This window comes from Phytophthora sojae (genome assembly GCF_000149755.1).
Source record: "Phytophthora sojae unplaced genomic scaffold PHYSOscaffold_3, whole genome shotgun sequence".
In the NCBI taxonomy this organism is placed as follows: Eukaryota; Oomycota; class Peronosporomycetes; order Peronosporales; family Peronosporaceae; genus Phytophthora; species Phytophthora sojae.
The window spans coordinates 6,457,966-6,472,281 of NW_009258117.1; the positions used below are offsets into that span (position 1 = coordinate 6,457,966).

Genomic DNA, 14,316 nt, shown 5'->3' on the forward strand with positions numbered 1-14,316 from the left:
AAATGGTAAGTATCTTGCTGTGGTTTTCTTGTCTACTTATCGAATTGTAGCAGTTGAGCCGCCTCCAATCGAGGACATTGCCCCCCCCGTGTGACTTCCGTCTCCTATCCCGGCTGTGAAGATAACTACGGCTCCTCCTGATTGTGCTGCGGCTGCAGCAGCAGCAGCCGCCTTCTTCTGAGCTCGTTGTGCGTCGATTCGACCTTGTACAATAGCAGTGAAGTCCATCATGTACGCCGCGACGACGTCAAGATCGATCATCGCACGCTGGCCGTGGTGAATCACATCCGCCTCGGAGATCCCACTCGCTGTCTTACCACCACCAGTATTTGCAGACGCAGCGGAAGACGCAGGAACTCCTCCGCCACCAGAGCCTGAGCCGTCGTGACTGTCATTGCCGGACTGGTTGCTGCCCTGGGCGTGGTAACTCCCCTCGACGTGCTTGAGAATCTGGCCGTGGATGCCGCTGGTACACCGCTGCAGGAGGTTGCCGATCGCCATGATGATCTGACCTAACGCCAGTGTTTTCTGTGTAGTCGCTCGAAGACTCGCGTCGGTCTCGTGCTGCAGTCGGACGCCCAGCAACTCCTCCCGCTCAAGGGCTCGTTGAAGCGCGGCGATGCGGTTGTTGAAGGTAAGGATCTCGTTGGCGCGCTCCTTCTGGAAGGCCGCGAACTCGAGCCGCTTGGACTCACTTTCCTCTTCGTGCGTGATCTGGTTCTGGCTCAGATCGCGGTTCGTCTCGCGCAGCGTGTGGTAGCGGTTCACCAAGTCGCTCACTTCCGGGTAGTCCTCGGGCACGGCCTCCTGCACCAGCTCGAGGTAGCGCGTGTACTTGAGGTGGTGACGCACCTGCGCGCCGAGTGCGTCGCTCTCACGCTGCAGCGCCGCGAGCTGCGTCTGCAGCCTCGCCACCTCCTGCTCCTTGTTCATGCGCTGCTTGACCTCGTCGCTCGCGCGCTTGACGGCGCGGTTGCGCTTGGACTCGTTCTCCTGCAGGAACTTGTTGAACTTGATGAGCGACTCCTGCAGCTCCAGGTCCTTCTTGCGCAGCCCCTCCTCCCGGCGGTGGAAGGCATCCTCGCGGCGCGCGAACTCCTCCTTCTGGGCGTCCAGCGCCTCCTGCACCTCGAACATCTGCCGGCGCTTCTCCAGCAAGCGCGTGGCTGGCGACACGTGATCCAGCGTCAGCGTCTGCGGCATTTTGGATCTGCAGTCAGAGAGAGAGAGAGAGAGAGAGCCGCAACATGAGCTCAACCAGAATACCAAGCGTGGAGACTGTTCTGAACTACGGACCGATTCATGATCATGGAGGCGCCGGCGCTGGTCAACGCGCTGCTGCGAGGCTCCATCTTCTCGGGTGTGTCTTGGGGGATGACAACGCCTGCTCTCAATGTAGCCATCTATTCTGAGCATGTGGAAGTTGAAGGCGTTGAAGTGGACCGATCCTGCCTTGTAGCATGGATATGCCACAGCACAGGACGGATCTTGAAGCGTCGCCGACCGGTGGTGGTGTTGAAGTTGCCTTGGGCTCAGTATCCAAGCCGGGAGTGAATTCCGAACAAGTTTGGCTGGACGCGTACCACCGCCATCGATAGCGTATCAGTCAGAGCCCCCCATTTGACCATGACTGGAAAGGAAAATGCCGCGTCTCATGACGCTCCCAGGGAGGACGGCAGCGAGTGGACGAGCTCGCGACGCAGCGGCCGACGAGCGCGGACTGCTGCCAACCGGCGCCAGAACGGGGCGTCGGCGGCGGATGGCGAGCAGCTGCGAGTCGATACGCGGCCCAAGGAGGAGGTGGAGAGGTCTGCAGAGGAGGACAGAGAGCGTATGGGTCGGGAGGAGCCGCGCGAGGCTGGACGGGGTAGGAGCAGCACGGGGAGCGAGCATTCGGACCAGCAGGAGGAGCCCGTGATCCCTGTGACGGTGCTGACGTCCATGGAGGCGGAGACCAAGGCTGCCAGCAACAGAAGCGGTGGCTTTGTGCCGGCGGAGCACGTGGCTGGGAAGGACGAGGGGGACGAGACGGAGGATGACATCGCGTTGCTGGAGTACTTGTCGGGTGCCGAGAGTGACTACTACGAACTGGACCGCGCGAGTCGCAAGCGGGAGGACGCAGATGACCCAACGCCGATAATGTCGCTCTCTCCTAGGTCGTTCGACGAGAGTCTAGGGACGCCTGGAAGCCCGGAAGGTTTGCTGTCAGTTGAGGAACATGGCGGCTTCGGACGCTCTCCGATTCGATACACGACTGTGACTCGACGCATGATGGTGCACGCTCAAGAAACTCCGCGACAGGCGTCGACGCAGGTGGTCGAGTCTCCTCCAGGCTCGAGAGATGATGAAGACACTCACACGGTACAAAATACCGAGGCGAAACAAGCGGCGACATCGCCAATGCCAAGACAGACGGCGCGATCGAGACCTGCGGTACCAGAAGGCGAAAGTGAGTGGGTAGCGTGCGAAACTGAAGACGGACTGACGTACTACTACAACCAGCGCACGCAGGAGTCGCAGTGGACGATCCCGTCCCCTCCAGGAGCTCGGTCGTATACTAGCGAAGAGCTGTTCGCAGCGGTGTCAGCTGAAGAGCCATCGGAGTCGGACTCCAGGCAGCTGAGCATCATGCTGCACTCAGGTTTGGACCTCCAAGTTGTTAATGCCGACGGCCTCACGCCTCTGCATGTTGCGTGCAAGATGGGGAACGAGCAAGCTGCGTCGTTGCTAGTTTACTACGGAGCCAAGTTGGACGCCAGAGCTATTCGTGACGACGCTACGCCGCTCATTTTGGCTTGTCGAGCAGAGAGCGAAGGCATCGCTAAGCTTTTGGTCGACTCAAATGCGTCACTATCAGCGCATGACAGCAGTGGAAACACGGCGCTTCACGTGTCAGTTCTCGCTGGAAACGAAGGCCTGGTGATGTTTGTTTTACGCAGCAGCGATCAGTCCTTACTGAGCCAGAAGAATAACGAGGGCGAGACGTCCTTGCACATTGCTGCGAAGCTAGGATATTTAGGAATTGTACGGAGCCTGCTAGCGTACGGTGCAAGCGCAAAGGACGAAGATTCTCAAGGGCGCACGCCACTAATCTTGAGCATTTTGGAGAATCACGTTGAGTGCGTCCAGCTTCTGCAGGGCATCGAAAGCAGTGAGAGTCCTGCTCCAGCTACGACTCCCTACTACAGCGCTACCTATTCGAGTGATCGTCGACAGGGAAGTGGTGCTGAGCGTGACGCTTTGACGGTCTTGCACTCTTATCTCTTCCAGATTCTCCCGAATCACTCAACCTCGGAGTCACAAACGGTGTATCAACTCGTCGAAGAAGTGCGAGGACAACTTGGAGCCCTCAGTGCAAGTCTGCAGGTAACATTCGCAAACTTTACAAGCGTGGGTGAGACTTGATGTACTGACGCTAACTATGCATTGGAACTTCAGGCATCAAACAGTCGAGAAGCACACTACCGAGCTCAGGTGGAAGAAATGTCCTCGCATCTGTCAGCCAGTGCCGAAGATTTGAAAAAGGTTTCGATCTGTTGCTGAAGCGGTTACTGTGGAGAAAACCTAACTCGTTCTTTGTATGTCTTCGTCTAGGAGCAAGCGTTACATGCCGACACTCAAAACCAACTATCAGTACGAGAACTCGAGTTGGATGCTAGCCGAGTGTCACATCGAGCATTATCATCACGTTGCGAACTACTGGAATCTATTGCCCGTAATGCACAAGAAAAACTTGGAAGAGAGCGCTTGGAGCATACTCGCTACGAGGAGAGCATGCAGGAGAAGCTCCACCGCAGCTTACAAGAGAATGCTAACGTTATCGAGTCGTGCAGACAACTCCAAGCAGCCTGGAGCGAACGACAGCAGCAGCAGCAGCAGCAGCAACAGCAGTATGATCCACGACTCGGCCGCCGTGATAGCCAGGGGTTCTATGAGATCTCGGAGGATCTGGCTCATTTGGAAAGTGTGCAAGAATCCATTGGAGAAAACTACCATCTCCTGGAAACTGAAGGATCTATGAGCATTGCATCCGGGAATCAGTCACGAGAACGAGCTTCGAGCGATTATCAGCAGCAGCAGCAGCAAGAGCACTTGGAGCCCTACCGCCACTCTTTTGAGCAGTATCAGTACGACACCACACCCGAGATTCTAGACGCTCCTCCGCCGCTTCTGGATGACCCAGACGAATCTCCTACGCACAAGAGCAGCTCAACTCCCCCGATATCTCCGTCACGCGTTGGTGCTGTCTGGAATCGGTTCTTTGAGAACGTGGGGCATGCCGCAGAAGCACGCGACCCAAATGATCCGAAGTCATACGAGTCATTTGCAGGATGCCAGCCTGCGCGTGCGTATCCGTCAGGCCCGCAGGCTTTTGACGCGGTTCGAAAGAATGATTTACGAAGACTGCAAGAAGTTTTGCTGCGGGGCGTATCTCCAAACCAGCGAGATGTCGCCGAGAAGGGCACGCCTCTCCATCTGGCGTAGGGATCCTGCGTTCTGTCGTGTATGTGTTCCGATAATGGTCTGGAATCTCATAACTTTGCTGTGGTTGTACGCACGCAGATGCGAGCTGGGTGACATTGACTCGGTGATGCTCCTCAGTGAGTTCGCTGCGGATCTCGAAGCTCGAGATGAGTCGGGAAACACGCCGCTCCTCGCCGCCTGTTTCCAAGGCAACTTTGAGTGCGTCAAGTTCCTCTTGCAGAGTGCCGTCAGCCTCCGAGCTGTAAACGACAACGGCGACTCTGCCCTACACCTGGCTGCATGGGACGGCAGCATCCAGTGTGTCATGATTCTGCTCGAGTACGGAGTGGATCCCATGGCTACCAACCGGTTCGGGTTAACGGCTCTGGGGAATATGAGGACTCGCTCTCCGATGCGACACAAGTTTGACGATTTACCGGAAGACCACCCTATGCGCAGGACTCTTGTAATACTGGACGAAGCGGAACGCCAGAGGCTACAGGTAGGCAACCTTTGTACAACTAACTGTACGCGTACTATTGCCTACGCTGACTAACTAACGATATTCACACAGCAGGTAATTGAAGACCAGTCGACAAACACAGAAGACGCCACAGAGCATCAAAGTCAGCCTCCGAAGCAAGAAAATAGTGGCACTCCAGTAAAAAGAGCTTCGTGGACGGTAAGTTGTTTCGATGCTTGGGTGCGACCTCAAATCAGCGAACTCACTATCGTTTGTGCGTAAACTACAGCAATGGCTTCTTGGCTTCCGTGGCTCTCACCCGGGTGAATCAATCTCTGGCAAACCTGAGCAAGATCAGAAGAATGAACTCGGCGACGCCAATACATCGACTACCTTGACCGAAGACAACGAAGGCGACAGCGAAGACGCCGACGACTTCGCATCGTACGAGCAGTCTCGACTGATGCTGAGCGAGACGCAGTACGAGCCGTTGACGCCGCCACCAGAAATTGAAGAAGCGCTTCGACGCGCGAAGGCAGGTCAGCTAGGTGATTACTATGAGCCGCCGAGCCCCGCAGCGTCGGCCCCCACGCACCCGGTCACGAGACACGACCTGTCCAAGCACGTCAACTTGTCCCCGAGCGTTCGAAACCCCACAAAGCCCCACCCACCAGCAGCTCCGACCAAAATTCGAGCTCGCTACGTCGACACCTTCAACTCACCGTAACCTTCAACTCACCGTAACCAAGAGCTTCATCAGGGTTTCTACAGTACAGGTCGCCCGCCAGTGCAGTATAAAACTATCACGAGTTCACTCGAAGACCTTTTATTTTTAAAGATAAGTAAAACTGAGGGTGCTCGCACGTGTAAAAAGCTTGGTATGAAATCGCACGAGCAATTAAATAATCTAATGAGATTAGAGGCGTTTAGTCCAAACATAAGTATGTAGATAGATGCACTACTTATAAGTAAATTCGGTACATCTACGCAAGCATCGGTGTAACCATGATATATTGATAACCTGCTCTGGCAAGGACAACAACAGATTCATCTGAACCCGAGCGATGGGATCATAGTGTAAATGGATTAGCCCATGAACATTTTCGACATAGACTCCTAAGATGCGCCTGTTTGATATTTGACTGCGTATCTCATACAGAGATTAAAGCAAAATACCCAAGTACTTGAGTATTGGCTCGATGATAAGCTTTAATTGGAGGGTCTCAACCAGCTGGATCAAATTCGCATCGGTCACTTGTGTCAAAATATTAACCAACACCGAAAATCAGTCGGATAGAATGGCAAATTTGTACAGTGCTATAGCAAACAATAGGTGCTGTATCATTGCTTCTTTCAGATCGTTAAATAGCCATGTTCTCTAGATACAGTTAATGCCTTGAAAGGCCCTCTACGCGCATTTTCTACAATTCTTGTAATTATTGCTATGCAAAAGTGAGTAAGTATGTATTTCTGGAACAGGGAACAGTCCACACTTTAGAAATAAACCTCCAATCTCATTAAATAGTTTAGTTGCTCGAAATCGCGCATGTGTTGCCGTTTTTACGTTGAAGTGGAGTTCTATGCACCGATTCCCAGCGGGAACTGGGCTCATGAATTCGGCAAGTTGCGCAACATATCTCCCTTCCGTTGCCCTAACGTTGCGTTCGCGTTGCGCATCGTGTGCATTCCCACCAAGTGCAACTTGCCTGATTCGGCGGAAGAATCGAACGGCTTCTTGCGGCTGCTGGGCACATTCGACCGAGCCAGCCGCGCGCCTCCCGAGCCATGATGGCGACTCCGTCCAGCCCCATCCTGCGCGCCAAGAGCCGCTCACTGACGCCCGACGCCGCCGTGAACATCAGCTCCAAGCTGCGGCGCAACTCGCTGGTGAGCGACCACGAGGACATGGTCCTGCTGCGCGAGAAGCTCACGCGCATCGCCGTGGGGCGCCACCGCCGCCAGTTCGACGCCGCGCCAGGCGCCGCCCAGGCCGCCATAGACGAAGAGGAACGAGAGGAGGAAGAGGAGCGCGAGCTGAGACGCAGACGCAGCAGCGGGGCCGCCCACGAGCACTTCAAGGTGTTCCCGCTGCTGCCGCCCGAGCGCCCAAGCACGCCGCCGTCGTCCCCGCAGCCGCGCGACGTGCTGCGCAAGCAGCTCTGGCTCAAGCAGCAGGTGGCTAAGACAAGGAGAGGAGGAGGAGGGAGAGACGACGAGGAGGAGGAGAGGCACGACGCAGGTCTGGACGCCATGATGAGCGTGGACGAGGTGGAGATCACCCCCATGGAGGACGTGGAGGAGGACAATGCCGTCCACTCGCCCCCTCGAGGACGCAAGAGCCCGCAGGCGAGACTTTCCATACCTGGCCACTTGAGAGTCATGCCGTCCTTCAGTGTCCTCAACAAGTATCCGGAAGGACTGAGGAAACGCAAATCTGTCCATGTGGACGCCGCAGGAGACGGAGAGGACGACGCCCCCCGCGTGAGCTTGAAGAAAACGTCCAGTCAGATCAACCTCTTGGCCACCGCCAGCGGCAAACTGTCCCGCAGCAGCAGTGCCGGTGGAGACCTGTTCCAGAAATTTGCAGCCAGGCAGAGGCGCGAGCAGGACCAGGAGATGGAGGACGGCGGCACGACCCAGCCGCAGACACCGCAGAACTCGCTGTTCGGCAATAAACACGGACGACTATCGGCGTGTTCCTGAAGGGGAGAGGAACTCCTTACAGACTTTGATACTCGACGACCTGAGCTGAGCTAAGCTGAGCTCAAGCAGGTCAACATTTGGGATGAGTATCGTGGATGCTGCTATCTCCTGGCTGTTGTTGAGCTCAGCGGTGAGCCATAGCGAGAAAGATTCCACCGCCGATGAAGCGGTAGTTCGCGCGGCCTGCAGAGATTGCGGTCGAGCCCCGTATCTTTGAGGAAGACATAAGGGGAGAAGCAGTTAGTGTTAGTGCGAGTGTCCCAGCAGAGGGAAGGATGTCAATTGAGGCGTTTTGGATTCTACACAAAGCGCCAATGATCATTGTGGGGGTTTCTTGCTGCAGGCTACATTGTCCTGCAGGTGTTGCTGGTCTGTAGTCAGTTGACACAAAGTCGACTTGACGCAAAGGAAAAAGGTATCAAACAAAGCTTGAGAGCTATCCACGCTTCAGTTCTCGCACATGCACATCAGCCATTCTGCCGAGCTACCGACGCTTCTTCGCAGTTGAAGTATCTTCGTCTACTGTAGTGTCACTCTCGTTTTCACCATGTGCTGGACACTGTCTTCATGCGTCGAGGCTGTAGCGCTAATTAACAACCAAAGTGGTTGGTCCCCTCTCTCCTCTCTTCAACTAAAATTGCCAAACGAGCTGAACGCCTGCTGCTGCTGCTGTTGTTGCTGCTGCATCGCTGCCATGTTGCCGAAGCCACCTTGGTTCATCATGCCACCCATACCAGGCTGCTGCATTCCCATGCCCGGTTGCTGCATGCCCATACCTCCCATCATCGGGCGAGGCTGCTGCATGCCCATGATGGGCATACCACCGGCGCCCATTTGCATTTGGCCGTACGACTGCTGCTGCATGCCCGGCTGGCCCATTCCGTAGTTCATTCCACCCATGCCACCGCCCATGGAGTTCATGCCGCCAGCACCTCCCATTCCAGGCTTGCTGGGCATACCAGCGAGGGTGTCCAACCCGCTGAAGCTGTTGCGGCCTGCATTAGACTGCTGTTGCTGCTGCTGGCCCGGGCGTCCTGCGTTGCTGTTGTTGCTGCCAGTAGAACTTGCCAGGTTGTTGAGATCGAAGAGAGACGATCCAGCTCCCCACGCATCGTTGCTCTTCTTCTCAGGCTGCGGGCCAGAGTTCGTTCGGGACTGACTGGGACCAGGGTTGGAAGTGGTCCGACTCGGAGCTTGGCCCTGCATGTTCATGCCACCTTGCATAGGCTGCTGCTGCATACCTCCCTGCATTCCGCCGAACTGACCGAACTGCTGCTGCTGGTTGAAAGCGGGGGCCGGAGGAGCCGCAGCGTTGCCTTGCTGACCGAACGCATTGAAACCCTGCTGCGCCGGCGGGGCGGGGAAAGCAGAAAACTGTTGGGCGTTTCCTTGAGCTGGAGCAGCAGCACTGCCGAATGCGTCAAAGGACGATTGCTGTTGCTGCGGCTGGGCTGCACCAAAAGCGTTAAACGACTGCTGAGGCGCAGGTGCCGCGTTGCCAAATGCAGCAAACGAAGCGGTCTGTGGGGCCGCCGCCACGGGGGCGGCAGGAGCCGGCGCAAACGGGTCGAAAGTGTTCGCTGCGGGAGCAGTTAGGGGAAAAAATGATCGTTAGCTCGTCTAGATCGATGTGTTGGTAGAGGAAGCGCAATGCATACCTGGTGCAGGGGTGCCGAAGAAGTCGCTATCCAGTAGTGACGGTTCTGCAGAGGGCGCCTTCGCTGCAGGCTTGCTCTCCGGTTCCTGTAAGCACCCAACATTTGTTAATTACCATGCTGTAACAAACTCAGACAACAAGAGAATCCGATGCAACGCACCTCTTTCTTCTTCGCAGCAGCCTTGCGCTTCGACGACGCCGTTCGTCGCTTCGAGCGCACCTCCTCCTCAGACTCGGATTCATCGCTACCGTCATCTGCTCATAGACAGCGATCGATTAGCGTCACCAAGTACTCCCACGTCAAGCTAGCGCGAACCGACGCACCACGATCATCGTCAGCGTAGCGGCTGGAGTAGCTCTTCTCCTTCTCCTGGTAGCTCTTCGAATCATTGTCGCCATAACCTCTGCTGCCGCCACCACCGCTGTAGCCACCACCACCGCCGCTGTAGCTCGTACTGCCGCCGCCACTGTAACTGCTGCCGCCTCCCCCGCTGTAGCTGTTGCTGCCTCCGCCATTGTAGCCGCCTCCACCACTGTAGCCGCCACTTCCGCTGTAGCCGCCACCACCTCCTCCACTGTAGCTGCTGCTTCCGCTGTAGCCACCGCCGCCCATGCCGCCGCCAACGCCGCTGCCAATGCCCACGTACTTGTTGCGCAGACGTCCAGCCTTCTCGCGCTCCGTGCGGATCATGTCATTGTCGTTCAGCATGTCCACCAACTGCTTGGCCTTGTCGCGGACTGGTAAACCACATCAAACAGTCAGCCATAACTGGAAGCTCTTCGAGTGTATCAGCAAAGTGGTCTTACCTCCGTTGCCCCTGTCGACGGATCCGTCGTGGTAGGAGAAGCCCGAGAGGTGGCGCAGCTTGAACATGTGGTCGCGCGCGTTCTCGATCACGCGCTCTGTTCCGTTCTTGACCAGGTGCTCCAGCAGACTGAGCGCCTTGTACACGGCGCGCCACTGGCGGCCCTCGGCGTCCAGCGCCTCCCAGATCTTGCGCATGATGACTCCGTAGGCCTCGCTACAGTTACAGAGCACCACATCCGTCAGCAACGACAGCCCAGCGACTGGAATGATGCAGCGGCATCGGCACACGCACTAGTCGTAGGTGAGCTGCGAGATCTCGTTGAGCAGCGTGCTGGACGCGCCCCAGTTCTTGTTGGACAGCGCCTCCTCCATCTTGCGCTCCACGTCCGTGCCCATCTTGGCCTTCACGGCGCTCTTCCTGCACACAGAGAGCACAAGGTCCGTTATCAGCGCTGCACAAGCCCCGGTGCGATCCGCGGCTGCTGCTTACGCGTCGTCCATCACGTTCTTGAGCTTGTCCAGCGCGAAGCGATCCATGGTGGCGACTGATTGGCTCTCTCTCTCTCTTCTCTTCTCTTCTCTTCTCTTCTCTCTCTTCGCTCGCTCGCTGCTGAGCTCGGCGCGTGCTGCGGCTGCTGCCTCTTGCTTTCGGGCGGGTCTCGGGTCTCGGGAGTGCGGAATGCTCGACGCAGGCGCCCCCACGTATGTGATTCGGACAAGCGAAGGGACGCCGCTCCACTTGGACTTTGTATGCTGTATCTTTGCGATTGGCTGGCCCAACCCGCGGGACGGTTGAGAACCCACGGGACGGGAGTGGGGTAACAAGGTCGAAAAAGGACTATTTTGCGACAATTTTGTCAAAATCAAGAATTCGCCAAATTTAGATTTATCGCTATTAATAGTGCGTAGCATATGAATGTCTCATATGGGCCCTAGATAGAGTTTGGCGTAGGTGCTGTTTTAATTCATTTAACTGGTTTGCGGGTTTGGCCCGCGGTGTTCGCAGTTCGGTCTTTTTTTACTGTATTCCAAAACCTGCACAGTAGAAAACTTTATTTACTACTAGTAGTACTATGTAGTAATAGCGCTATGCTTGCCGCAGGAGAGAGTTGCGTGAAGACGTTCTTGAATTTTAGCGCTTGCTCTTATTTTTGTACTGTGAAATATCATGCGTCCATTTGCTGGATGGCTTACGCTGCTCAATCTGCCGTGGCGGATCTACGTGAACTCACACTATTGGGCTGCTACCGCGGGAGTCCCCGTATGCGGCGCTGCAGCAGTGCACGGCGACGGGTGTAGTCAGCCGTCATAACCGCAAATTTCATTTCATTCCATGAACTCACACTAGCGTTACTGCTATTCATGGTACATACTGCACAGCTTCAAGCTGCCAGACTGAGCTTCGGTTCATATTGAATATATAATGTGTTTATTTTCTGGGGTTATTCGGTGTATATGTCCAAATTTGACGCCTCCAACTTGATTTTGTAGAATTGCTATACTGATTTCAATGCCGTTTAGGTCTCCTCACTTGAAAGTCGACTCTCAACAAACAGTCTGCACCCACGACCATTAATCAATAGCGATACTTTTGTTTTACTAAACGACGGTTTATAATTGCTGCTGCTGTGGCGTCCGACATGTACATACAGATATCGTATCTTAGAAATGACAGTCACATGCCTAAACTAACTTAGCCGATACGACGGCGACCTACCTATTGCTCGCTTGCTGCCCCGATTCGGTCGATTCCTCACAAATTGCATTGACTGACTGATCACCCCTCTTTATTATTGCTGCTGCCTGGTTAGCTTGTCGCCGAAAGCATGCCTTGAGCTGTAATAATGAATCGGAGTTTGCGCTGCTGTGCTGTAATACAATTGCTGTACAACTGTAATTGCTGTTGTTTCAAATAGCTCTTTAACCGATAATGCAACATAAAACCTTATGTTGCATTATCTCAAACACCCGCAGGGGCGCAAACGACAGTTCTTACGAACTGCGGATTTTATTACATGAAGTTGGTTCAAATAGGTAGCCTAAAACCTGGTCAATGTGCTGTAATGCCACCGAAATAGTGATTTTCTCATTATTTGTGAGTCGCCTTTGATGGCCAATAACTAATTAACAAAGAGAGTTTGAGTGCTCGAAGGAAACAACATCAAACACTTGCATTATTGTGATCGGCACCCCGAATGGCTAATCGGAGTAAATCGGTCAAGGTTATGGCTAACTTAGACTTCGAAGTCCTATTTATTTCGACTGATCTCCTAATTAGACCCCGCCTCTATTTTAGACTAGGAATTATCAGAGCGATTAGCAAGCAGGCTTATGTGGTTAATCCGATTCGCAACAAATTCGTTTGTAAATAAGGCGGAATATCGCCGTGGAAGTCGACATTCCGAGCTATTTGAGCTAAATAATTATAGCACTGTAGGTGTCGATGTGAGCCACCAGCTTTATAGCGTGCAATATGAAAGGTGCCAAAACATTTGGAGGCAATGCACTAGATAGTCAACTCGGTCGGAGCCTTATTGGCATGGACAACTCCAAAATTCGGGCTATATTGGCCCAAAGACATCTCGGTAGCTCTCAGCCGACGCTACATTAGACAGAGTCGAGTCTCGCGAGCTTGTCCAAGCAGGATTACACACCTATTTGCTTACCGATTTCGCTTTGTAGCTAGTTCTATACCCTTATGTACGGAAATTCAAATCCGATTAAGATAAAATTGATAGCTAACAAGGCGTGGATATTCTAACCGCGTTTCATAATAGTTCGTATGCGCGTATATAGAGAAGAGCAGTGTAGAGTTCATAATTGCAGTTTGTTCTGTGAGTACCCGCTATTTGGTAATCGATGACGATAATTAGGGCTTGTGGTGCCGATTGACAGGGAAATACCAAATTACCGACGCACCAACAGTACTTTTTCAAAAATAAAATGGCTTAGTGTTCTAACTACAATGGATACTACTTTGACAAGCTACTCAAAGAACCTTGGAGGTCTTCTACGTGCCTTCATCAGTAGATCGCCTCACAAATGTGCTCATTGTTGAATCCTCGCTTACCTTCACATTCACTTTGACTTTTCTTTGGTATCCATATGTCTTTCTATACAAAAGTTCATATAAACGACTAATCAATGCGCGTACGGGTAGGATTGTACCCATGCTACCCGTGCGCTTTCGACCTGGGGAGAAAAGATTAAGTATTAGGGGGACCAGAACATACCGCAATCCTCATGGCAAAAAATACGACTGTACTGCTGCTCTACTTCAATTCGCCTTTGACATGAGCGACACACTTATTACATTGAGACTCAAAATAGTGTGGTTGGCATTATTTAGACAACGACAGTGTCGATAATATCATCCCAGCCGACGACAGCAAAAGAATCAAGGGATTCATGTTGGTCTACAACTTCGTTCATCAAAGTCTGCAACTCCCTCTTCGGCGGCGGGATCCCCGGTCCCCTCAGTAAGCATACACTTACGAAACCCTGCAATCACAGTTGTCAGCGGTAGGCCCTGTCACGCCCGCATCACCCACTCTATAATTGTAGCACGGCGCGGTGCCGTCATCTTGAACTTGTTGCTAGTTGTAGCGGCTGAGTAGTGCTGAAGCTGCTCACGTAGATATTGTACCCAAAAGCCTCGCAGCCTATCCTTCATCGGCTTGATCCACACGTCCGCTGGCTGGCTCAACCAGGTCAACCCTGCGGGTACCTTATCCAGGATGATCTTCAGAGATCGCGCGTACTCGTCCACGCCATCAACCCAATGCCCACTAAAATCGTCTAGTAGCAGCATAATACGGGGGCTGACAAGATTACGATCACCGAAGTGATAACGTAGGAATTCCATGGTCATGGAATTCCTACGTCACCAGTCCACCAAGCTGACTCATTGCCGTAGATATGAACGTCGTTCTGTTTTGGGATCGCTTCAACTTCTTTTCAAACGAATCGTCCAAATCCGTGGCGGATGCGCGTGTTCTCGGCGCGCACGTCCAGCTAGTGCCGCTATAGATAGGCGTGTGCTCACATAAAAATACGAACATGTGGCTGATTTTGATATGGATTAGACATTCCGGCGGGTTTTCACAATTTTACACGCTTACACATATCAGACAGAGTATACACACCCATACAAAAACTCAGCGTAACATTCTTGTGTGCAAGCGATATGCGCAGTCCGTACAGGCAAAAAATACACATCCA

The 14,316-nt window shown here is 53.7% G+C and overlaps 7 protein-coding genes across 7 annotated transcripts; 3 read left to right on the plus strand and 4 right to left on the minus strand.

The window, feature by feature from the left end:
• Positions 1-36: 36 nt before the first annotated feature.
• On the minus strand, positions 37-1,352 carry PHYSODRAFT_488998 (hypothetical protein; the record flags this gene model as incomplete). Its single annotated transcript, XM_009525748.1, has 3 exons — positions 37-356; positions 390-1,210; positions 1,297-1,352. The coding sequence occupies 3 exons, from the start codon at positions 1,350-1,352 to the stop codon at positions 37-39; spliced, it is 1,197 nt and encodes a 398-aa protein (XP_009524043.1).
• A 3,239-nt stretch (positions 1,353-4,591) lies between these two features.
• PHYSODRAFT_492131 (hypothetical protein) lies at positions 4,592-5,020 on the plus strand (the record flags this gene model as incomplete). Its single annotated transcript, XM_009525749.1, has 1 exon — positions 4,592-5,020. One exon carries the CDS (start codon positions 4,592-4,594, stop codon positions 5,018-5,020), a length of 429 nt encoding a protein of 142 aa, XP_009524044.1.
• Positions 5,021-5,348: 328 nt separating this feature from the next.
• PHYSODRAFT_459889 (hypothetical protein) lies at positions 5,349-5,651 on the plus strand (the record flags this gene model as incomplete). Its single annotated transcript, XM_009525750.1, has 1 exon — positions 5,349-5,651. A coding segment is annotated over one exon (303 nt), but the record flags the coding sequence as incomplete, so codon positions are not given.
• Positions 5,652-6,715: 1,064 nt separating this feature from the next.
• PHYSODRAFT_495040 (hypothetical protein) lies at positions 6,716-7,630 on the plus strand (the record flags this gene model as incomplete). The annotated part of the gene is made up of 2 exons (XM_009525751.1): positions 6,716-6,868; positions 6,962-7,630. The coding sequence occupies 2 exons, from the start codon at positions 6,716-6,718 to the stop codon at positions 7,628-7,630; spliced, it is 822 nt and encodes a 273-aa protein (XP_009524046.1).
• A 100-nt stretch (positions 7,631-7,730) lies between these two features.
• On the minus strand, positions 7,731-9,596 carry PHYSODRAFT_285587 (hypothetical protein; the record flags this gene model as incomplete). Its single annotated transcript, XM_009525752.1, has 1 exon — positions 7,731-9,596. A coding segment is annotated over exon 1 (620 nt), but the record flags the coding sequence as incomplete, so codon positions are not given.
• A 310-nt stretch (positions 9,597-9,906) lies between these two features.
• On the minus strand, positions 9,907-10,482 carry PHYSODRAFT_384851 (hypothetical protein; the record flags this gene model as incomplete). The annotated part of the gene is made up of 3 exons (XM_009525753.1): positions 9,907-10,025; positions 10,095-10,309; positions 10,388-10,482. Coding segments are annotated over 3 exons (429 nt in total), but the record flags the coding sequence as incomplete, so codon positions are not given.
• A 3,145-nt stretch (positions 10,483-13,627) lies between these two features.
• On the minus strand, positions 13,628-13,960 carry PHYSODRAFT_497811 (hypothetical protein; the record flags this gene model as incomplete). The annotated part of the gene is made up of 1 exon (XM_009525754.1): positions 13,628-13,960. One exon carries the CDS (start codon positions 13,958-13,960, stop codon positions 13,628-13,630), a length of 333 nt encoding a protein of 110 aa, XP_009524049.1.
• Positions 13,961-14,316: the final 356 nt, after the last annotated feature.